General features: G+C 36.1%; 1 protein-coding gene across 13 annotated transcripts in view; it reads left to right on the top strand.

The window, feature by feature from the left end:
• NUBPL (NUBP iron-sulfur cluster assembly factor, mitochondrial) overlaps window positions 1-22,225 on the top strand; it is a 102,989-nt gene extending 80,764 nt beyond the window's left edge. For 10 of the 13 annotated variants that reach the window (XM_085549079.1, XM_085549083.1, XM_085549085.1 and 7 more), the window contains 4 exons: window positions 2,050-2,135; window positions 6,405-6,525; window positions 9,972-10,054; window positions 21,624-22,225. In XM_085549079.1, coding sequence (XP_085405205.1) covers window positions 2,050-2,135; window positions 6,405-6,525; window positions 9,972-10,054; window positions 21,624-21,686 — 353 coding nt within the window. In that variant the 3' untranslated portion in view covers window positions 21,687-22,225. Of the gene's footprint in view, window positions 1-2,049; window positions 2,136-6,404; window positions 6,526-9,971; window positions 10,055-20,656; window positions 20,780-21,623 lie in introns of those variants that run through there. The other 3 variants (XM_085549089.1, XM_085549088.1, XM_085549077.1) reach the window with 2 other exon arrangements.
• Window positions 22,226-25,764: the final 3,539 nt, after the last annotated feature.

Here is a 25,764-nt window from a genome sequence, read left to right on the forward strand (position 1 = left end):
AATTTAAATTGGGAGATGTCCTTTATCTTCTCTGCTATTGTGAAGTAAATCACTTAGTGATGATTCTGTTAAGTAGTTGGAGCCTCGGGAAAGTGCTTTAGAACCAGAGGACAAATCCTAATGAAATTACAGTAATTTAAAATTACCTTCTTTAAACTGCTTATGAAAGTGTCAGATTCTTGAGTAACATTACCAGTCTGATTAGTGAATGCTGTTCTCTGCTTTCTTAAGCCACTGTGCGGGTAGTCTCAGTGAGGCTTTCTACTTTGATAACCTCTGGTTATCAAAGGAAACACTGTGATGTTGCCTCCTCTCCTTTTCAAAGCTGTTCTGTCCTCTATGTCAACAGGAGATGATTTCAGGTTTGTTTATTCTCACAAACTGGAGTAACAAAGGTAAACTTAAATGTAAAAGGTTTTTTGTTGTTGTTGTTTTAAAATATATATATATATATATATATATATATATATATATATATATATATATATATATCCATAATCCATTTCAGAGTGAAAAGGAAAATAGAAGAGGGACCTATGCAGTGTCAGCACAAGCAGATTCTTAGACATGTAGACTTTCATTCTATGGAAAAAACTTGCAGGCTGTCTACAATCCTAGTTTTAACTCAAGTGTCTCTGAAGTCAGTTCTTTTTTGTACAGTGTGTTGGTATTCATGACAGCCTGAAGTCTGTGAAATGCCAGTGGATCATTTCATCTTGTTAGTTTCCCCCTTTGGGTGAGGTGCTCCAGCAAGAGAATTTGTTAATAAAGAACACCTTTCACATAAACTGCCTGTGGTTATAGTGGATGTTTTCATTGTTCATAACCTCTGTACTTCATGCCAATCATTTGAGTTGTTAAAAAATATTGGACCAGAAAATGGGGAATTAAGTTTTGCTGACTGCGTGTTGACTGCTGCATGGAATGCTGAACGTTTTTGTCTACAAAAAGGTAGACGAAAGCCTATTGTGTGGGACAGCTAACCTGCAGAAAATTCTTTTCGTTTGAGAAGACAGCTAAGATAAGCTTTTTTTTTTTTTTTAAGTATTGAAAGATCTTCATTTTACAATTATTTTTTAACAACAAAAAAAAAATCATTTAAAAGACTCAAGGCCAATGAGTCTAAGCTACCAGTTTGTAGACTACATTTGAGTTAGGGTGCATTCATTTTGTGGAATTAACTCTGTATTTCAGTGTTGGTGGTGAAATGTAACAGTACGCTTCATTGAAAGGACCAGCTTAAGTGTGGATGTAGCTGAAAGGATTCCAGGTTATTCTTTGCTGTGTCACTGAAAGCAGGTCAGCTTAGGAAAAACAGCAAATTATTTGCATTCCAGAGTTTTAGAGAACAATAGGAAATTGTTTGCTTAATGTGTTACATACGCTGTTCAGTTTTTGGACTTAAGTCTAATATTACATAAGGCGGAGATAGGCCTGAAACACCAGATTATATTTTCCTTTTGTAAACTAGAGGTTAAGCACACTGGTCAAAAACATTCACATGTGCTGTCAGGCAGTGTTTGGAAATGGCTGACTGTCACACAGAAGAGATGCCGTCAGTCAGCACATGGATTGCATGGGGCCATCCAGGAGACAGGGTTTCCTATCCCAGTGCTTTGCGAACTAGGAGGACTCTCAAGATGCTAGGGCTCCCACTGCAAAGTCCCGTGCATCTATGGTGGTGTGGCTCTGAAAAGGTACTCACGTCCGTTCTATCATCAGTTCATGGTCATATGGCAGCCAGATCAGTTTTCTCATTTGGAAAACGTAAATGGTTTCTACATAGAAAAATAAAGGGTGAAAATGTCTTAGTTATTTTTATTGTTCTGCATCATATCTCATGCAGCTTTGGTCACTGCATTAGAAGTAACAGGATAATTTTCTTTCTTAAATTGAAAAAAACCAACAAAAAATAACAACCAACCAGCCAAAAGAACAAAAACAAACAAACAAAAAAACCACCAAAAAAACAACTAGTAAGCATTCAAAATATTTAACAGTTATGAATCATAATTTAAACTAATGATATTTTGTACTTCCTTTTCTCAGGAGCTGTAATCATCTCTACTCCACAAGATGTGGCTTTGTTGGATGCGCGCAAAGGAACTGAAATGTTTAGAAAAGTCCAAGTACCTGTAAGCATCTACATTAAAAATACCAGTAGATTTAAAAAATAATAATAATTCCAAAATTAAAAAATAAATAAATCTCTGTTTGTGATAGATGAACAACCCACTTGGATCACTTGAATGTCAAAAATCCTTGTTTTAAAAAAAGGATTAGAATCTGCCTTTTATCTGTGCCAGAGGCTTTTTTCAGCAGAAGGAAAAGAATTTCTCAGCATCAAGTAATAATAGTATTTAATTTATTTTCAATCAATTTGTTTAATCACCTGGAATGGATCAGAATGCTAACCAGCTAAATAGAGTAATTTATAAAGTAATTTCTGCATTCCAAATATATTGTCTTTCTAAATCCTCATTATGTGATCTCTTCTGCTCAAGAATTGTTAGATGAAAGGAAATCATATATCTCTGCAATTTAAGAAGGAAGTGTAAGTTTTGATGAAGTTAGCTGCATACCTAATTGTCACTTTGCCATTTGAAAGGCTCCGTGACTGTCACTGAAGGAAGAAGTCCATCATTTTCACCTTTTTTTTTTTTTTCTTTTCATTAGGCTTAGAGCATATGTGGTAGCTTGCTTGTTTGGGAAATGCAAAGTTCAGAATTATACCCAATATTCATGTGGATTGAAATGGAGTAAATATTAGAATTAATGTTTTACATTTAAACTGAGTGATAGGATCATAGAATTAGACCAGCTTGCCCAAGGCCCCTCTGACCTGGTCTTGAAAACCTCCAGGAATGGAGCATCCACAACCTTTCTGGGCAGCGTGTTCCAGCACCTTACCGCTCACAAACTGAAGAACCAAATAAAGGAATTTGAAATAGATGGATAATAAACAATCAAAACATATTTATTAAAAATGAACTAACTAGGTTAATTCTCAAATGTTTTTTTTCTTTAAGTATGATTACATTGATTTAAGGTCTTGACAGTGCTACAAGTTGCTAAGTAACAGAATGTTCTACTCTAGTGCATGTTCACAAAGACTCATTTTTCATTTGAAATATGCATGTGATGAGAAAATACAAACTGGAACGCTTCATTATTTTAAACAGTAAAGAAAAAAGCTATTTACGTTACTTCAAAAATTGTTTTCTGGCTTATCTGTGTGAAGGTTACTTTTTGTTAAGAAAGGGAAAGACATCAGTAGCATTTTTAGCTCTTTTAAAAGGCTGCATTTTTTTTGTTTGTTTGTTTTAGTTTGCAAAATAGCGAGAAAAAAGAAATAAATTAACAATATTAAAAATTATTAATGGCTCTTTAAGTGTCTTTGTACCAAAATGGAAGTATGGTAGCATTTGGTGTTTACTACTAGAAGAAAAAAAAAAGCATAAGACAGAAAAACAGCATATGAGATGTTCTATTTTGACTATGTATTTGGATTTACTAAAATTATGCAGAATGACTTTTTTTTAATATAAGATTACATTCAGTTTAGTACTTTTCTGAATTTTCCTTCTAATGAGAAATTGTCTGGATTTCTTTCTAAGAAAGGTTTCTTTCTAAGCCAGGTTCATTCAGTGTTCTTTGCAGAGAGTGGCTTCCAATAAAACCATGCATTCTGTAGTAGGCTTGGCTTGATTTGATGTGTGAAAGGCAAGATTTTAAGATCTGTGTGGACTGAATGGAATGACTACATCTGTCTTAATCAAATGATAAGGCACAGCAACGCTGTTATGCCAGATGCTGAACTGCAATGCACTGGAGTTCTCACATCTTGCTCTTTTTTTCTTTTCTCACTTTATACACGCATCAGCATAGGTGTTTCATTTACATCAGTGTTAAAGAAGGTCCTGCCTATGTTTTGCATTTAGTTTTAAGTCTAAATTGAATCTGAGTCACAATTGTTAATGTTGTTTATCCTATGCTGAATTGAATTCAAAGTGGGTTTCTCCAGAGTTTTTTCCTTGTCTGGAGAAGGTAGTATATATTTGGATTTGGGCACCGTATGTTGTGTAACCAAAAGGTTAATTGAGCAAAAGGAATTTGTAAGCGTTCAGGAGCCATATGTGAGTAGATAATTCGTAATGAGAATTTGCCACTTTCTTAATTTCTTTGTTATTTCTTGATGGTTGTCTTTTCACTGTTCAAGATAAAACAGTTTGGCCAAAGAAGTTAAGAAGCATTAGAACTACAACTTTGGTATTGTCAGCTATCTCTGTGCTGCAGAGCATCAAGTTCTACTGTTTTCATGTTCATTTCACTGAGCCAAGTTTTCAGAGAAGTATGCAGGCAGAATTGTTCATTGAGGAATAGAACTAGATTCATGCACGCTTGTGGAATAATTTGTCCAGACAGTAAGGGCTACTTGGAGGCTTTTCCAAAACTAGTATTTAAACAGGAAAATAAGAGTCATTACTGACCTATTATATTTTCTACAGATTTAAAGGCTCTGAGAGTAACAGTGAAATCTCTTATTTATCCAAGTGTCTGAGAGATATGTGTTTAAAAACACACCTCAGTGATCAAAGTTTGTATATTTGCACAGATTCTGTATTAAATTTAGTGTTTGTAATTGGCAACTAATATTATAAAAATATATTTGTATGCAAGAAGAACAATCTATACTGTAGTAAATATGTGCTATTTGGTGTTTGACTGATGGGAATAAGGCTGAGATAGTAGAAACAATATTGCAATGTTGAAATGTCACATGCTTTTAGCAAGATTTTTTTTTCGTTTTCATTTAAACAAAGGACAGTGAATAAGACCTCTCAAGCCAATCTAGCTTTGGAAATACAGCTGTAGCTCAGTATTTGCTTTAACTGGGGCAGAAGGACTTCTTTAATTCTTTGATCATCTAGTATCTAACCAAACAGCTGTAATATTTCTAAGCTATTCTCACTAGGCTAAATGACTTTGATTATGAATTTGCTGTATCATAAATACTGTACAGCTGTATTGAGGAGAATAAAAAGTTAAAGACACAAATTATTTGAAGGTGGATGAATTCATTTAGAGTATAAATGTCAAGATCTCTTTTTTCATGTGCTGCAGATGATGGCGTGAATATATGTTTGTATTTATCTATCTATATATACACACATATGCTGTCTGTTTCTTAAAATGTTCCTTGCCTTAAAAACTGTTAGAGAGTAACATGAAACATGTAGCAGTGGTATAGAAAACAAAAACAGATTATCATCCTTTGATTAGTTCTAACTTTGGTGCATAGAAAATTTCACTAAGAAATTGTAAATAGCATGATTTATCTGCTTGCAGAGCTACCTCCATATTCTTTTACTTAAAGCTTTAAGTCAAAAGGTTGTACATTATTGCTAATAAGGTAATAGCTGTTGCTTGCATTGAATCAACAGCCTTTAAGATCATAATTTCATTGCCACAGTGGATACATTATTTCTCTAACTTTATTAGCTTCTTCAAATACGTAACCAGAATGTTTATGGAAATTTTAAAAAGCGCAGAATGACACAAAAATATATAACAACTTTTCTGAACTTGAAAATATATATTCATCTGTAGCACAGATGTCTTGAACTGAAATTTTCTAACATGGAACCATCAAACTGAGTCTTCCATTGATTGGCAAGTAGGAATGAGTTCTCATTCACAGTGTTTGTGTGCTGTCATCGCTTCTGAGAGACTGTTCTTCCCCAGTTAACAGGCTTGTTTACTAGGAGAGTAAAATGAGATCAATTTTATCATGAGCGTTATTTTACATTGTGAAAGAGGATATTTTTGTGCCTGATTTGGCAAATTTGCAGGAGATGTTTTGCAAGGATTTAGATGAACATCTGACATCAAGACAAAAGTAGTTTTTGTCACTTCCTTTCACATAATTAATTTTGTTACTCGATCTTTAAAATTTGTTCCCCTTTACAGAAGAATAGTGAATCTGATTCATTTTTCTTGAAAACATTTCCCTTCAGGAAAAGTTGGGAAATACCTGAAAATCACGTTTGATTGTTGTTTCTTGTAATTTGTAAAAATTTGTATCCCCAAACTGCAAATTACAAAGCTGGAAAGTGGTATTCAAAGGTCAGAACTGTAACACATCTTGTCTGAGAAGGAGATCCGTTGGAAAGTTAGATTGGTGCAATACGTCCATCTGTGACGTGTACGTTAGTTAATTCTTTAGATGTATAATCATGGGAAAAAAATAATAATGTAGAAATAATTTAGAAATGAAAGTAAAACTGAGTAACTGATGATGATTTCTTGATTCTGTGTTGATAATCTCTTCTTAGTTGTCAAAGATGAACAAGAACTGAAGCTTGAATCCCAGGTGTCAACGTTCTTCCTTTTTCATTTAACAGGTTTTAGGACTAGTTCAGAATATGAGTGTTTTCCAGTGTCCCAAATGTAAACATGAGACGCATATTTTTGGAGCAGATGGTGTGAGAGATCTAGCAAAAACTCTTGGATTGGATGTTCTAGGTAAGGATATAGGACTATCTTATTAATAACATGTATGAGGAAGGCTTTATCTGAGTATAGATCTGTACAATTGTAAATTATTGTATATTCAGACATCGTTTAAATACAATATAATTAAAGTTTAAGATGTCAAATGTCACTTTCAGTGTATGCTCAGATTCATTCTCAGGATCATTCTTGCTAGTGGAATATGGACTGGTGATGCAGATTCTTGAATTGCATCTTAAATCTCTTGAATTAAAAACTATGCAGAACGCTGATTGTTTTCTTCTGATGTTCTGTATTACCTGAAATTCAATATATTATGTATCACATACCAGTATTTACAGACAGTTAAGACTTCTGTGTGGTCCTGTAGAACATAAACCTAAGGACTATGTCAGGGCCTATAAGAGTAGATTTATTTCATTTAAATGAAGTATGTTGTTATATGTGTGAAATAAATATGCCAGTTTGAAATGCAGTTCATTAGAGCAGTTATTTTTATGTCCATGTGAAGATATCTTGACTCTTACATGGAAACAAGCAGACTGTAATGATTATATTTAAGTGTTGAAATTAAAAGAATATGCTGACTTGCAAAATGTTGTTGTAAAGGAAAAAATACATTTCTTTGAAACAGAAATTGTCCATGATTAAATAATCTGGCATAAATTTAAAATATACACTGATCTATAAAATACACGCTGTTTTAAAAAGGCATATTCACAACCTGCATTATCAGTTAAAAAAAAAAAAAAAGAATATAACACAGCATAATGAAGTTGGTAAATGGGATAATTGCATGTGTTAATGATGTGTTTTCATGTATTACTATAATTATCTCAATGATTTTCCATAGCTAATTCATTAAAAGAACCAGGAAGCTCACTTAGAAAGATCAACACAAAAACTTCAAGGTCTGACACAAAATAACACGGCAGCACATAATTAAAGACATACATTTGGTCTATCTTTTAGTCTTCTGAATGTATAATGAGTTCTGATCAGAGCCCACGGGGATTTCTGCAGCCCTGGGTGATGTGGATAGATGCAAATGTTCCGTATGGAGTTGAATAAAATCTGCGTTTAGATACACAGGCACGAATGATATGTCCTACCATTGGCCCTGTTAACATTTTCTGGTATTTCCTAAGAGGACAGAACCGATTGTAATAGTGTTTAAGGAAAGGTCTGGTACACTGGGAAGTTTGTTAGAGGATAGATGCAGTGTATGAGGAAAAACAGAGTGAAATTTACCTTAGTCAATCCTTTTGATGGCAATTTTAAGATTAAGAAAAGTACCCCAAGGGCTAAATTTAGAGTCACAGTACTTGATCTGTTTAGTATGCTTGTACTTCAAGGGTGACCACTGCACAATAATGCCATATGGTATTATAAACATTTCTGCTTACGGCTTATATGTTAATCTGTCCCAAATGGTAGTTTTATCCTAATGCTATTGAATTGCACCCAAAAGCTTTGAGAGATTTTATCTATATCTATCTATTAAAATTAATTTTGTTTTTATCTTGCTATTCTGTTTGTTCAGCTAAAGACCTGGTTTTCTTGTGAATCCTGATGAGTTGATCTGAGTTTCCCTGATATTATCCAGCAAGTTCTACAAGCTAACAATGTGCAGAACACAGAAGTATTTTTCAGTTATTTTCTCGAAATATGTAGCCTTTAATATTGTTAAAACCTCTCTTATTCTTGTTTGTGACAGAAGACATTTGAGTCACCAGTACACCTTCTGAGTTTCATTTGTTATTTCATATAGGTTTTCCCTCATCTTTTAATTCTTCCCTGTAGGAAGAATTCCTGTAGGAAAAAGTACTTAAGACCATAAGAAAGACTTTGCTGATTTTTCTATCCCTCTCTCTGAAACCCCCTATTTTGATTTTTTTTTTTCTTCTGTTACAGTTGAGTGACCAGAATTATGACCAGAAAGATATTCCATTGATTTACATACTTCTAAGATAATGACTTCTGTGCTGACTTTAGCACTTCCAAACTTATTAAACTGTCTGCTAATAGAGCCTGCGGTGACTCTGAGATGTATTTATTTATTTTATTTCCTACAATAAAATAAACATTTCCAAGCCCTTAGGCTTTCTTTACAGTCTGAAATGATTAAGACATTTTTGACGTTTTTATATTGGATTTGCTTGCTGCTTTGTCTTTTCTGACATGCACTTTTGTCCATGCAAGACCTTGTGCTTCTGTTGAGCCATCAGATCTTTGAAACTATTGGGAAGAGAAAAGCTGCCACTTAGTAGCAGAGTAGTTTTGCTTTGTAATTTTGAGTTTGTTATTAAATTGACAGAGAACGTTGGTGGGAAAAACAAGTGAAGATTAGGCTTTACACAGAATATTTGTAAGAGTTAAGTTCAGGGAGATATATGAAGTTACTCTTATTCTGTTACTAAGAGCATCAAGGGTTAAAGAAAATTTTAAAAGACTTGTTATTTATTTATTTACTTATTATACCTAAAAAGAGTCATTCAAGACTGAAAAAAATAAGCAACAATTAAATTCAAAGCAAGTGGATGGTTATAATAATTAAAAAGAAACAGCAAACAACTGAATTTCTTCAAGCATTCTGCTCCGTAATCATGGAGCCACGGCTTTTGTCTGCTATTTATTTCATTTCCTATGTGCTTTTGATTTATTTTTTTTTATTTTTTATTTTTTTTCCTTAACAAGCTTTGTAATTTCCAAATCCTGTCAGTTTTTATACCATTTATCTAAATATTTTTTCTTCTAACTATGTTGAACTTCATTAATCTGCACTGGCTTGGTTTAGGCTAAATAAACGTTTCTAAAAATGTATGGATTATAATTGCAGCCACTGAGATGAGTCATAATTGAATGAAGCATTGTGTATTCTGTCTACATCAACCTGTGATGTAAAATACAGCTGTATCTTCCATTTTAAAAGTTGCTTTTCAATTCACCTCTTAATTATTTCTGGGAGCTTCAAGTTTTCTTTATTGCTGAAAAACTGTATTTCAGAAAGTATCCTTCAGAGTCCTTGAACGGCTATTAAGATCTTTAAAAAGCATTGAAAGGAATATACAATGAGGAGATAGGCTAAACAAGAAGTTGCGTATTTGCCCTAAAGCTCAAGCAAACTTCATGTACTCAAAATAGTTTGTATCTCAGTTTGTATTCTTCTGTGTAATCAAGAGAAAAAAACAAACAACCTGTCGTCGTTTATTACAAAGGATAGTCTGTGATATTCAGAGAATGAAAAAGCCAGAATATATTTGGCATTAGACACTGTGGATATATAGGAAGTGTTCTGCAGATAATTTTCACTTGAAATGCTGATGTTTTGGTAATAAGTAATTCAAAGAACTTCAAGAAAGCTGGAGTTTGTTTTCAAGTTACTTCAAGGCTATTTTGATGAAACATTGAAGATATCTCAGGTCTTCACTTACACGTGTTTGGTATCTTTAATACAGGAGACATTCCACTACATGTTAACATACGGGAGACCTGTGATTCAGGGCAGCCTGTTGTGATCTCACAGCCTCAAAGCGATGCCGTAAGTCTAGTGTACTGCACTAAAACTAACAATAAGCACCTCATCACACTCCCACCCTCTAAAAAAAGTGGATGGAGAGTTTCTTGTTTTTGCTATTTGATAACAAATGTGTGCCTGAACATAACTGAGGAAAATGAAGTTCCTGTAAAAGAGAGTTGTGTCCTTAAGTAAGTTTGGCCCTTATGTTTTGCATTTTTTTGGAATGCTGGTCATGGGTTTTGCTTGTGTACATGTGTTTTTGCTTGATTCAGAATAGCTAGGATTTGATTCAGGTTCTGGTATGCTAAGAGGAGGAAGGTCAGTGTCAAGCCACGTGAGACCATGCAGCTAATGGAGGTCCTCTAAAACTGTCAGTTGAGCCTTTGGTAGTGGAGCCTGGAAACTGTCAAAGGATCCTATCAAAAAATGTTTGAAGCAAAATCTGTGTATTGTCAGTACCTGGGTTGTTTTCTGCAGGAAGTGGAGGAATTTGCTCACAAGAGGAAATGGATTTTTTGTGCATTTACCATAACATTTTATTGCCAAAGGAAAATGTGAGTTGTTGAAATGGTGGCAGTCAAATATGCAAGTCTCTGAGGTAAAGCAGTTGTGCACATAAAATTTCATTAACACTTGGAAACTGAGATTGTTTGTCCGCTCTGCTGGAGTTGCCAAGCTCTGTAGGGCACGATGTTGTCTGCCGTGTTGTGTAGGCACAGTGTATTGAATGATGCAGCCTTACTATTGTAGGCTGCTTAGATGATAGCTTAAAAAAAAAAAAAGTATTTGATGATAATAGATGCTATAATCAGTTATAGATAAGGTAGAAAGTACAAAGTTACAAAGTACAAATAACGTATTCTTTCTATGATCACTTTCATGATTGCTAGGTACAGACTGAAATAACTTTTCTTGCCCATTCTTTTAAAATAGTGGTGGGGTGTAATCCAATATTGTTAATGTACTGGTGAATGGTGGCTCACATTGCAGCACTTTTTTTTTAATTGAATAGAGCAGCAGCACTACAGAATACCTGTATCTAATTGAATGCAATAATTTTACTTGTCTTTGACAAGACCTCTGCTGATTGATTGTGGTATAATGTAGAATAATCCTGATTCTGGATCCTTGTGAAAAGGAATCATTCCAATCAATACTGTACTTTCTATCTGGCAAGTCTGATCAGAATTTGTAAGGTTTTCAATAGATATATAGCTTAGGTCAAAATTGATGCAAAATAGGTAAGCATACCAATATGGAACACTCACAGTTTCTGAAATACGTATTAACCAAGAGTCTGTAGCCTGCGGGAGTCTGAGCTTACATACATATGTGCAGGATAGCATTCTGAAAATTAAGAAAGACAAGAGAGTCTGTAGGGTTGCCATCTGTTCCTTCTTGGACTGTTCTTGGTAATGAAAGGAGGGGTTATAAGCACCATTTGTGGCAATTAAGTTAAATATGGAGAGGAATAAAGATTGACAAATATGTGTGACTCTGGGGAAAACTTTTAATATTCTTCTCTGCCATTGTGTCTGTGAGATAATCATTCTCCTCAGAGAATGAGTTTGATTTTTTTTTTTTTTAGACATAACTAATCTCCACAGTATGAAAAAAAAATTTCCCTGTATCACTGATTTGTTTCTCATAATAAAGACAGAGAAAGTGATTGTTGTTCTCTTACATTTTAAAAGAAAAATGAAATTCTTAGCACACAACTGATGGTGGGAGAGGTTCTATAAGGTCAGATTCTAATCTTTAATGCATGACACCCATCACCGTGTTTCTCAAATAAACTAAAATTGTGGCTATTCATGCATGAACAATCATAGTTATTCAGATAGAGAACAATGTGCTCTGAGCTGCTGAAATTATCTCTGCACTTGTCCCTTAAATTTACAGATTTTTGTATACAAAATTCTCTTGTTGTCTTTGTTAGATCACACTTAAAAATGAAATACAGACTCACAGAACTGAAATATTATCTAGTTAAGTCATACAGTAGGGGATATGGATGATCACTGAATTCTCAGAAACCCAGAATGTTGTAACACCTATTAAGTTCTGTCAAGAATAAAGGGTGTTTTTAAAATGTTAGCTAGTTCTTTTAGTTCTTTTTTTTTTTTTTTTTGCTTACATACCACTGGGTTCATCTTGTCTTGCTGACATGTAGAAGCATAGCTCTCAATTTCCACTAGGATTTTAAATTGCATAAGCAGACTTGTTTAGATAGTTTATTTTAAAGCTTAGTTTTCCTACATGCAGTTAGTAGAGAAAGAAAACTGCCTTTATACAAAACTGGCAAGGAAACTAGTAACAACCAAAATAACTCTTCCAGAAGAAATAAAATTACTTGTAAAATTGTAGATGCTTCAGATTTGAAACTTTTCCATCAGAATCTACAGGATATGTAAGACTCCTCTATTGTGAAAAGGGTTGTCTGTATAACTAAAAGATAGGGAGGGCTTAGTGGCACAAGTTCTATTTTGCTAAAGCTCAAGTTCCCAAGGGATAATATCCTCAAGGAGAAATGCAGGATATTAGCAAATTCATTTTGCTCTTGGTATAACGTTATCTGCATTGTTTCTGTCAGCTTAGTTGTTTAAATTATGGCTTTTTTTTTTTTTAAACAGACTTTATTGGCAAAACTTTTTTATCTGCTGTAGAAATGTGCTGTGAAAATTGAATATTGCTGTACTTGCATATTAGCCTAAATAACAGAGGCTAATCTAACAGAAAGGTTGCAGACAGCACCAATTGGTAGTGATCTAAGAACCTCTATGAGGAGCTTATCGTTTCTTACTTTAGTCAACAGTAAGGACTTACCAGGCCTTTCTGTATGTAATTGAGAGTCTTGGGAACGATTCCTTCCTCTCTTAGTTGTGGAGGCAGATTGGCTGGCTATGGCTTTGCTGTTTGCTTGTCCAAAAGTGTAAGTCTCTGGACAGCAGAGCTATTTAAAAAAATAAAAATAAAAATGAAGAACATTGTTAAAATGGGAAACAGAGAATAGGGGAAACAAAAGAATGATCACTGAAACCAGGTAAGAATTGCTTATGCTCAAATGTGAGAACCTACTAAGGACTGCAGATGAAAACCAACAGCAAAATGGGGGTTTGAAAGAGGCATTTTGAAATTCACCAGTGCGGGGACTATATGCACAGTGAGAGATAAAAACATGATTGTTTCCACTGGAATTACACTTCCACCAAACTAATTGTTAAAAAGTGCCTGTTGAACAATGGGAAAAACATAAGAATGGGTTTCTAAAAGATTTTCCATCTGTGAGCAAAAAACTCGAGGAGGTTTAGGGTGGTTGTCTTGTGAGTTCATCCAGGCTGAAACCCTCAGGTATCTCACAGCCTTGATAGCACAGTGGATTTGCTCATGCCTTGCCAGAAGAGGCAGGCTGACTGTGACCATCAGGTACCAAACTGCCACCTATCCCAGAGTCAGCAAGCAAGTAAAGAATTCAAAGTATGTTTCCTATACCAGTGTAACCATTCACTGTTTAAAAACTCGAAAGTCTTGGTGAAACAGACGTTTCAGTTAGAAGATATGCTGGAGACTGAGATAAATATGAGATGTAGTCTCTCATCTTGGCTTAGGAATACAGTGATTAAGAAAAAATAGAACTGTAGAGAGATGATAAACCTCTGAGATTCAGGAAGGATGTCGTATTTAAGACTGCAGAGAAGTAGTCATGGTAGAATGAAATTTACATTTCGTCTTCTTCCATTAAAAAATATGGTAAGCTCTCATGGCAGAAAATACAGAGGATGAGTACATTTGGTTAGTCAACTCCTTAGTGTTTTCATGCCACAAATTGTTACAGAGAGCATCTGGAATCAATTAAGGAAAAGATACTCTGAGTTCAGCCTCATAAAGTCAAGTAGAGTGCATTGAGAAAGTATGGGAACATGAGAGGGAGCAAATTCCATTAATCTGATGCTACTAGAATTTCCAAACCCCAGGCTGATCAGCCTTTTGGAGATACGTGCAAACTTGCTTGCAGTTTGGTGAGGGATTTGGCTTGGGTAGGAGAACAAAAAAACTTGTCCTGGAGTAAGGAAACTAAGACTTGTTCCTGGAAAACATGCTTAATTTCGTCCCATCCAGCTTGTCATAAGGACCAGCGTATGACAGAAAAAAAACATACTTCTTATTGTCTAGTTCACGTTTAACTATGTGAAACGTTTCCAGCCCCCTTGAAAATGTATTCATATGTACTGGTGAAAGAATTTGAGGCCAGTAAATGGCACAGAGCTCTGTAAGGGGAGGGAAGAAGCCCAGTCAGGTGGAAAGCAGGGGCACTAGGCTTCAGCAGTCAAATAAATTAGGAGTGTTACAGACTTGAGTTTGATATTATCCAAAGGGACAGATGAAAATTATATTCATAAAGACATCTTCTGTAGAATTCTTTGCAAGGATGAAGTGTGAGTTGAGTAAAAATGTACTGTGTTTAAAGCTTTTCAGTAAGTAGTTGGAAAAAAAATTGAATTAGTGGTAGCAAATTATGTTTGCTGTTGTTTAGCTGTCATAAATGATTTCATTTAAAGAGAGGTCTGTCCAGGGCATGATATCTTTTAGAAAAGCAAGCCCTGAAGATTGCTTGATATGATGTATACTGTGCCTTACCACCATCCAGGCTTCTTCTGAATAATCACAGTAACATTTGGTATGTTTGAATCCTTCATTCTGGGTGCTGATAGTACATCTTCAGACCTTCATTTACACATTCTGCTGAAGAAAGCACTGAATGTTAGGATAGTCTGTTTGAATGATGCTGCTGCATTGCATTTGAATTGCACTATTCTGCTTAACAATGTTTTCTGGGCAGGATGTTTTTTTTTTTTGTTATACATAAAGGCATCTGAGTAATGTATATATGTACAGGCACCTTGAGGCTAGCAATGCTTCACAGCTGAGGCTGCATCAGAGGAAGGCTTAGCTTTTTCAGTTGCTTACATATAAATAGGATTAACAGGAGATTTCTGTGTCCCATGAATACTGTGGCTTTTTTTTTTTTTTTTTTTTTTAATCAGGAGACATCCACTTTACTTAACCCATCTCCTACATTGTAGTTGTAATTTATGGATTAACTTTTTAACATATTTTCAGTAAGTCCCCTTTCTGGGCTTCATTGCAGTTTGGCAGAAGTTGTCAGTTCATCAAAAGAAGAATCTTATCATAGAGAACTGCCAAGAGGAAGACAGAGTGGGGCTTCTTGTAGCTATCAAAAATTTATTTGAGTGTTATAAAGTTTTTGTCTGAAGTGGAAGCTCATTTAAAGCTGTGTTTATTATGTTTTTAGTGCCTCCTGTGCTGACCGTGGTAAAATAGAGACACAAGTAGGCAGCTCCAGGCACACTGGAGTTTGGAGTTGTGTCAAAGTCAAGTAATTTCCATGTGGGCTTAAACTAAAAGATCTTGTAGAACTGAAAACATGGATTGTGATTGAATAAAGAAAGATGCACTTCTTTTTTTCAGTAAGATATAATCAAGCATTGTTATCATGTAGACGGTAGCCAAGTCTACTGTTTGTCTTTGTAATGGCCACTATCTCATTAGATGCTTGTTGCCTAAGGTTGCTAGTTTTCTTTAATGATGATTATAGTAGAAGACCCTGACAGCTCAGCTGTGCAGATTAAAATATTTGTATTCTTCTTTGTAGCTATAGTAGCATTCACTGTTCCAGACAGTGCTTGCATAGATTTTCCTTTGGATTGCTGAGTTAGGCACAGCGTTTTAATAGTCTTGGAATCCTTTAATAGCATTTAGAAAGATGTCACTATTTGGATTTGTGCTCTTTGGTATCCTTGGCCCATAAAAAAGTCATGGGATCAGTATATTTTTTTCTGGGTTGCTTGCATCCACTGGTTTGGGAGAAGATGAATGCGATACTAGCTCTTTCCTATTTTGGTTTTATTGATGGGTAAGTTGTATTCTGTGGTTGTGTGGCCCTTGTACTAAACACTGTGAACTGTTTGCAGCCTAAGATCTATACTTCAGTGAAAATGAACTGCAAGGCAAATCAGCAGGTCAAACCAAGCCAACCTATGGAAATAGAGTCAGCTGTAATCTGTTAGGTTATTTTGCAGATTCTTTAGGAGTGATGCATATGTACCTCAGGGGTAAGATTTTCAAGAATTAAATACCTGAAAGGAATTTCAGTATAACTGAAAGTCTTAAATTTCTCTAGTTTTACTATAGGGCTTAATCAAATAGAGGTAATAAGAATTTATATAAAATAAAAATAAATAAATATTTTAATTCTACTACGCGTCTATTATTCCATGGCAGAGTAATGAACTGGGACATTCTGATTATGTAAGCAAAGTAGGACTCTTCAGTCCTTTTCCTGACAAAGTTCATTACAAGTTCTCCAATTCCTACCCCAAGATCTGTGCTATCTTTAGTTACTTCATCCATTGCGCCCTCTCAGTCGTAAGATGTTTTGTCATCTAAGAAATGCTGCAGTCTTTTCTGACAGTGTTTGTACTAGTCTTTGAGAGGTGAGTAGTTTCACATGACCATTATCACCTCTTTTGACTCTGAACATCACCTTCTGTCTCTGCCTTTACTCTTGGGAGTGCTGCTTTCAGGCCCAACCTCTTCGGCATTTGTAACAAAAGAATCTGGTCTGCTTTCAGAGCATCAATCTTCTGTGTGCCTCTTCATGCTCTTAAAGAGGGAGGATGTTTGGCTTCCAACGAATTTATGTGTTTCTATTAAATATAAATTGTCCATCAGCAAAATAAATAAATAAAAGATCAGAAAGTTTATAAACTCTTCCTTTACACCTTCCAAACCATAAATGGAGAAACTGTCATGTGAACTTCATCTTTAACCTATATAAATGAAAATGGTTGTCAGTGATGACTAAGAACTCATTCTCTTTTGTCTTGCCAACCAAAAAGGAAATAAAAATCATTCTCTATTTTTGGCTGCAATCTATCTTCTTTTTCTTAGTAGTGATGGAGTAAATAGTGGAACCAAGCTCTATTATTTGTGTTCAGATGCTGCATTAAGTAGATTGTGAGTAGGATGAAAGGCTGGATATATAGAGCTGAGTTTACGTAACAAAAGGTGTATTGATGATTAATGTGATTCTCTCTAGACTTTTTCTGTACGTTGATGTATGCTACTGCTAGTAGACAGGTCCTCACTTATAGTTGAGTGACTTGTTAAAAGGCTTGAAACTGTTGATTTAGTCAGAGTCTGATTACCGGTGGAGTCCTTGTAGCAAAACGTGTGAGAGACTGTTCTGTTCAATGCATGAAATAGCTACAGGGGGATAGGGGGAGCTTAAAAAATGAAACAAAAGAAACACAAGCAAAAAAACAATGCTGATAATCGGAGTAAGTAGCAATAGCGTGCTGGTTTGCAGAGGGTTGAGACTGGAGACTCCTGTTACTGCATGGCAGATCAGATAAATGGCAAATGAAAGTTGGCATACGTAAATATGAAGTCCTTGCCCAGACACTTGTGAACATTGCTTGGGAGAGTGAAAAATCTAGTTTATTGGGATCTGGACATAGAGTAGTATTTAAGGAATCTGATCTCCCAAGAATGTTATCTGGTTGCTGCCTGGATGGTTTATGGAAGTCCTTGTTGATGGTGTCTTCATCTGGAGCAAATGAGCCTCCCTAAACCACTGGTTAGTTTGACTTTAACAGTGGAGCTAGTCATTGATCTACATGACTACTCCAGCATATGCATAGTCATTGTTGTTGACTAACTTGAACTGTGTGCTAAACTACATGGAAAACTACTGTCCTCTGTTAAAATTTATTCATCTGTAGGAGCAGTTTCTGGTGTGTGTTTATATATGTACGCTGTAGTCAGTTCTGGAGCAGAAACTGTGCCAGGGTACTCTCAAAAAGGGGCCGTGTTTTCCATTCTGGTTGTTAATTGATTCATTAAAACCTATGAATTGATCTGTGCTATGGGGGAGCTGCCTGTGGGACTCTTCAAGTGAATAGTCCAAAATTCCCACCTGGTGCACTCCAACACCAATTAGTGTAAATACTTAATTGCAAAGGCAGCTTATTTTCAGTCAGTCACCTTTTTTAAAGTTGATCTGTTGTTCCAAACTGATCCATTATTCTGTTTATGCAGATTTCAAGCTGGGGAGTAGCTAGACCACACAGAGAAGCACATTGCTCATCAACACATCTGTGCTACCCAACTGCACTGCAGTTATACCTATAGGACTCCTTTGAATTACACAATTGTAACTGAAGTTCTTGCCATAAATTTATGTATACAGGAGAAAATATCACTTTACATAAGCAGTAATGAGCTCTCAATTAGCAGGATAAACACCTTGAAATTATTGCAGTTCTATGAAGAAGTCAGCTTGATGCTCAGTAGTGCCTCAGTCAGGACTGCAAAGCATCATAAGAGAAAAAAGTCAGTTCAATAGCATTTATACATAGACATACCACTCAGGAGGTTCCTGAGTCACAAATAGTTGGAGGCCTGCAGGGAATCCTAGGGAAGTATCCTTCACTTATTCTTTTGTAGGCTTCTGTCATTAGCCACAGCTGAAGGGAGTCTGCTAGGTTGGCATTTGGTCTGAGCCTTTGTAGCTGTGCTGATGTCTACAGAATTGGAAGGCTCTTTTTTTTTTTTTTTTTCTTGACTGGTGTTTTCAATTTCTTATTATTGTCCTTCACTCAGTCAGCCTTTGCTCTGGATATTTTTTGCTTTCCTTGTTTATTTTCTACTTGAAAATTTTAACCTGTCTGTCACGAATTATCATTTAACAAGGGCAAACCTTTTGCTGATATTTTCTGTACTCTGGAATAAAAGCTTTTGTTCCTCATAAACTAAAAACCAGTGTTTGCTCTCATGTCTCACTTTAAATTTTTCTTCTAATTTTTTTTGAGTAGATTCTGTTGTGTTCACCGGTCCCTGGGTATTTATTCTGTCATGATGCGGTCCAGAAAAATAATATCGTAAGATTTCAGATGCAGTCTTATTTAAGCTAACATCATTATTTTTTCAATATTTTATTTTGTATGTAAGTGACTGAGATTTCTGCTGTACTTTCTAGTGAAGGAACCTGCAAGTACCACAGCTGTTACTTCACAGGTGACTAGGTAGACCAGAATAACCTATTGCAGAAGTGAAAGGAAGGAGAAATCTGGAGAACATATCAAAATCAAGAAGGAGATGTTAAAATGACCAAGTAGTTACACCCACTTCAGTTTTAGCTGCAGTAATGTCTCCATTGTGCAGTATCTGTCCCATGCTTCTTAAATCCTCTATTTTATATAAATCTTTGTGAGATCCTGTGAATTCTAACAGCATAACTCACTTGGGAATAATCATGCTTCCTTTTATTCTCTGCAATGGATTGGTATGATCTAAGTCGCCATGAGGATGTATAGATTGTTTTTAAACATATATAATGTTCCTAGAGTAGATGAAGAAATAGTATCTATTTTTTTCTAATTGGTGCCATTTAACTGTGAATAATTGACTACTTAAGACAGAATAATTCACTTGTAGATGTTTTGTCAGTGTATGTACTAAGGGATGTAAAAGCTACTGTGAAACAAGAGCCATCTTATCCATGATACAGAAGGCTGAGTAAAATTCAGTTCTTCAGACTCCCCCATAAAGAATCTTCAGTTATCTGTGTGTTGCCTGGATTTAACCCTGCTTTATGAGTGGTGATACACAGCTTAGTGGTTTTAAAGAAGCCTCTGACATGTAGTTTGTGTGAGTCCTAAGTAGGTCATTGTAGTGTAAGCCTGTGGAGAAAATAAACCTGAATGGTACCAGTCTTCTGGAGACGTTCTAACCATAGTCATCATGTTATTAGAACTATGTTTTTATTCTCTTTAATGGTCAATATTGATGCTCAGTTGATTATAAGAAGGGAAAAAAAACAACAAAACTCTTCTTACACTGAACTTCAGGATAGGAAGTAGTACTTTTTTGGCTGTACATCAGAATCTCTTATAGCTCTTATTTTAAATAAGTCTTAGCTTTGTCACTGTACAGCAAGAGGATATGAAGCTGAGCACAGGCTTAAATCACGTGAGTAACAAATATAGATTGCTCACTGGACTTTGATACAGCCACTTGCATGTGAAACTTGTGTGTCCAGAGCATTTTAGGATTAAGGCCTTTGGTTACTCTGCTGTGGCCATGATGCACTTGATGTGTTCTGTTATCTGCAAGTAGAGGGTGCCTGCATTCCTTACAAACCCAAGAATTATTTGATTTTGTCTGAAGAGTATCAGAGTCTGGGAGTGCCAGAAAAGAAAAATGGCAGGTGAGGAGCAAAGCTTGGAAGAGAAAAAGAGAAAAGTAGGGCTGCCTGCAAAAAGTGGCTGTTACTGTGCTCAGGGAGCAGGTGCTCATGGTGTGAGTGGGAAACAGACCTTTCTCTTCCTGTTCCTCAAGCTGTAACCTTATGTATTTGTCAACTGATTTTCTATACTGAAGGCCCATCAGGACTACCACATCTAAATCACAGAGCCAAATAAGATGGGCACCAAATGAGTGCTCATTTGAGGTGAAAAATTGCTGTGGTTACTGTCTAACAAAGTGGATGCAGTCTGAATAGCATCTTTTATATATAAGGGGAATCTTTTATTTTACTAGGCAAACATGATGCACCAACTGGAAATTGAGGCATGACAAATTCAAATAATAGATAAGGTGTCCATTTTAACAGTGGAAGTAATCTCTGAAGAGCATATGTGGTAAATATGTACACGCATACCCCACACACATAATGTTTCACGTGAAAATAGCTATATCAAGATCAGAGACCTTTCTAAAACAAATGTTTGATTTCATCTGTCAGTTGTTGAGTTTGATAAAGAAATTAACTGAAATTAATTTTGTAGTTTATGCTGCATTAAAGCTCAAGTAGTGTCTCTATATACATCTTCCGGCAGTAGGATTATGAATATTTGATGTTAGATTGATTATGGTCCCAGCTGTGCCATTTTGTCAGAGAGGTTAAAAGAGAAGCAAGCTTGAATTGGGTCACTTCTGGGTAGTCTTGCAGCTTTGGTTTCTGCCCTCTGACTTAGAGCATCAACCTGCATGTCTCAGGTTGGTGTGAGAGTGAACTTCTTTATATGTGTTCCAGTCTCGTGGAAATATGTCTTTTTTTTTTCTTTTTTTTTCTTTTTTTTAAGTGTATAATGAATTAATAATCTTATTTTTCTTATTGCAACGTCATTATTTTCTCTGATTCTCTTAGACCTGTGTACGGTGCATCAATCTGTGAGGTGAGGGCTGTTTATAACTAAAGGGACCTGTGGGATTAGATCCCCCTTCTTTTTCAGTGCCTCACCTCCTGCAAAATTTTGATTGTTTGCTGCTGAGGACAGATTGTTAAAAGTTCTATCAAAAAATAATGCTGAAGTTTCATTCACTCTGATATTTAAATAATGCTTGTACTGATTTTATGTAGTAGTGTATAGTTTTCTTCAACACAAAACTATCTGAATAGAAGACACTTTTCTTTTTAAATGTGCATGAAAAAGCATATGCCTGACAAGACATCAAGTGTTGTTTTATATTGAAAAGTTCTGAATATGTGTTTCTGTTTTTACAGGCTAAAGCTTATCTAAAGATAGCTGTGGAAATGGTAAAGCGACTGCCAGCACCTCCAGCTTGAACAGGTTGTCACAGGCTTACCCATGAAGTGATCTTTTGATGTGACTACTGCAAGAGTCCTGCTGCTTAATGGTGTGGACACTCTTTTTTCAAAGAGCTTTTCTAGGAGTTAGTTTATCACAGTTTAAGTTACAATTATGATATTTAATGGTTTTCAAATCATTATTTGGCTGTGCCCAAATGGATTAAATTATGCAGAAGATGATAGATGATATTTAACTGCTGGACTGTAACATTATCAAGCAAGAAGGGACAAAGTACATCTTTCAGATGTGCCCTGTTTTAAGGTCAAGAATGGAAAACAGCCTGTCCAGCCAAGCAGCATGATGAGAGGTACGCCAAGATGCAAGTCCTGCTTAAGAAATGACATTTGCAATGCTGCAACTTCTGTAATTTTTGGTTCAGCTTTTCACTTGCTTAACTACCAAAATGACTGTAACCTTTGCAAAACCTTAAGTAGAAAATTCAGTTATGTAACTGCAGTACATTTTTGTTCCTTTAAAAAATAAAATAAAAGATACACATATAGTCTGACTGTAATGGATCATGAACCAATTAATTTGTTATTAGATAATGTTCAATCATGAAGTAATTCAGTTTACTGGATTACATGACCCTTAGGCTCATTTCTTGACTGCCTTGCATTGTAATAGACTCAGACAGGACACAAGGTAACTGAGGTCTTTGTGGAAAACTCCAGAGCTCGATTTGCCAGGGGACGTAAGCAATCAAGATAAATTAAATTCTTGAATGCATATTCCTATTACAGTGCAGCAACTTGGAATTTAAGTGTAATGACAAAATTTTGAAGGAGGGTAGACTTTGGTCTTCAAACGGCATGGCCCTTCTGGTTTTGTTATCTTAATGCTTTACATTCTGTGATATTTATTCTTGTGTTGGTGTGCTGAAGTAAAAGAATATGCCTCCAGGGAATGAGTTTCTGCCTACAATTAGATGTCTGAGTTGACATTTGGGCCCTTTCATCTACACAATGTGAAGTGTAGGCATCCTGAACATAAATCTTAACTACACTGGGAGATTTTCCACACTAAGGAATTCTGTGCTACTGACTTCTGTGGGACACAGATTCTTCCTGTAATCCAAATAATTATTCATACATTTTTCATTAGTTGATTTTCCTTACTGAAGCTCTAAAAGATTAAAAAATAATTTTAAAAAAAAGTATCCATTTACATTAGGAATGTTTGAATCTTATGTACCCAGAATTTACATTGGTGAGAGGGATATAAATTATGGATCGAATTTCAAGCTTTATTGAATTTGCAAGCATGTAAATGACATGCTTCAAAGCTCGGTTTGCTTATTTAGTTATTTCAAGTCAATCTTGACACGTGTAATTGAGTCGCCTCTGCTGTGCCTTCCCTCATGAGGTCTTGTATCAGTGTTTTATTTTTGTCACGTTATCCCAGACCTGTAGAACTGACACAAATATTCAGACCCTTTCAGTTGCTGACTAGAGTTTACAGAAATAAAAGGTGGCTCAGTGTTCTGCTCTTTATTCCATTGATAACATCATCCCTCTGAATTTTCTCTGTGCATTATTTACTTGTGTTTTACCTGTTGTAGTATTTGATGTTTACGTCCATAATAACCCTGCAGTGATTTTGGTGTAGTACAGTCATTTAAGGAACAAAAGAAGTGGGATTCCTGTCTTTTTTAGAAAAAGACTGTGGTATTTGCAAGAAGGTTTGTGACTGCCTCTGACATGCAGTTCCTATTGAGAGTGGGTGAAAAATGAGCATTTCTATACATGTACTAATTTTTACTTTTCCTCCTTTTGACCAGTTGTTGTCTTTGCTGTGTTGAAAGTATTACCCGTAGAACTATGTTTAATGCATTTTTATTACTTATTTATTACTTATTTATTAATAATTGCATGAAGGACCATCAGAGTAGGTGGGACATCTTTGCATTTTAAGGATAACTGTGGCCAAACCAAACTTTAAATGGGAACACAGTTGCTTTACCTTTCCATTTTTCATGGGCAAGAAACACATTTCCCAGGCCTCTTCCTGCAAAACAACTGAAGGGAATAGGTGCCATGTCTATTGGGACTTAATGTTACAGAAGCACACATTTATTGTTATTTTTTAAAATTCTAGAGTACCTTGTTAACTAAAGAGTAATGACTTCTAGCCAATGTGCATGATTTCGACTGTTAGATCATGAAATCAGCGATATTGGGTATCGGTTGGCAGTTGGATCAGTTAGAAGCTGAGCAGGAGGCACTGGCATTTAACCTTACATTTATAAATAAGGTCACAGACTTGACATACAGTGTTGTTTGCTCTTTCCAGCTTTAATATTTTACTTTCATCTGTCTGATATTTCCTAGTGTACCACTGTAGTTTTTTTGTAAAGATGGTAATCCTAACGATAGGACTCATCTCTCCTGAACTGCAGGGTTCTATGCTCTTTGCTCAGGAGCAGTGGAAGACTTCTTGCAGAATTACCATGATCATGGGTTACCAGCACGTAATAACTGATGGTTGTTGTGCTGTAAGTTGCAATTACAGACAGTATCATCTCACCAGGCAAAGGAGGCATGCAGATAGAGGGACAGAGGCTACCCGATGCCATCTCCTGTGTGTGCTGAGGGCACGGCTGCCAAATTGCCTTGCAATGCTGCTTTACCTGTGTGAGCTGCTGCAGTTCCTTCTGTCTTCTTCAGCACGCTGCTCTTTGGGTCATGAGCACAGTTGTGCTTGTGGATAACTCCTGCTGTTCCTTCATGAGGAACACGCTGTGTCTTAACACAATGTGTTTCCTGGCTTTCAACAACATCAGTTTTGCTGAAGTTGAAGCTCAAAGCAGGTATGAAATTGTGTTGGTGAAATATTGTGCTATAAAATTTCTACTGCTACATTCTGATTGCTGCAAACTGGTAAGCCACTTAAGATTGTGGTTTGTGCATTCTTGCAGATGTTAAATTTCTCTTCACAATAGCTGTAACACTTTAATTGTTCTTTGAAGTTGTGAGAGGAAAGTAGTTTACAAATCAATTTTTTTCTCTACTAATTCAATTAGACTTTAAATTACAGCACTTTTTGGTTGCTCTGATTGGTGATCATGGGGATAAAGCAGCTCATTTCAGTGTATCAACAAGAAAGAAGTAAATCTGAATTCTGAATTTGCTTCAAGTGAGACTCGCTTGGGCCTAGTACAACAGATGAATCCCTCCACAGTGTCCTTCCCTTTGTGGGAATGGTTCTCATCCAGGCCTGCGCCCAACTCCCTTTGGTCTTTGATCATGATTCTTCTGGAGCCATTGGAGTGGGCTGCTGGTGTGCTGGTCAGCTGTGCTCTGGTGGTTACCAGGCCCCATAGTGCATGCTGAGGGCTACAGCCAAGGGGGAGAAAAAAAGAGAGATAGTGCCAGTGAGAATATATCCAGGTTCCCAGAAGACTCTGTTTTGATAACGCCCAACTTGCTGGTGCTGGAGAGAATCAGCAGGAGAGTGATAACAAAGGAAAAGCCTTCTGTTGCTTAGGTGAAAGATTAAAGAGCTGTGAGCGACTCTGGGGGCTGTGGAATTGATTTGCAAAGGCCCCTGTTGTACTGTGCAATGAGATAAAGGGGATTTAGGTGCCCCAGCTGTGCAGAGCCACTGCAATAGCAAACACAGCCCTGAGGTTGTCATGTGAGCTCTGTACCTGCATACCTAGGACACTCCTTTAACAAGGGGAGCCAGGCTCTGTTTGTCTCTTTCCAGGTGTTGGTTTCGGTAGTGTCTCCCTGCCTGCATCTTCACAAGAACAACAGTGAAGGCACAAAGACTTCTGCAGCGTCTGAGAAGATGTAAATCTGCAGCCCCCACACTTAGGGTAATTCCTCAGTTTAGCCTTTACTAAGGACAAGCAAGGAGCATTTACTGCTTCTCCTGATAAAGCTGTATTGCTTGTAAAAAGTGTGAGTAACATGGTCCTAATTGCAGGAAGTGTTTTTAGCCTAATGACTTGAACTGGACTTTGATCCTTGCCTGCAGCGTTTTTGATGAATTGACCAAATGAGTGTCTGAATAACATTTTCCGATGGGTAGGGGAGGTCTGGTGCACAG

This window comes from Coturnix japonica, chromosome 5 (assembly GCF_054131305.1).
Source record: "Coturnix japonica strain WE chromosome 5, WE-NBRP24, whole genome shotgun sequence".
In the NCBI taxonomy this organism is placed as follows: domain Eukaryota; kingdom Metazoa; phylum Chordata; class Aves; order Galliformes; family Phasianidae; genus Coturnix; species Coturnix japonica.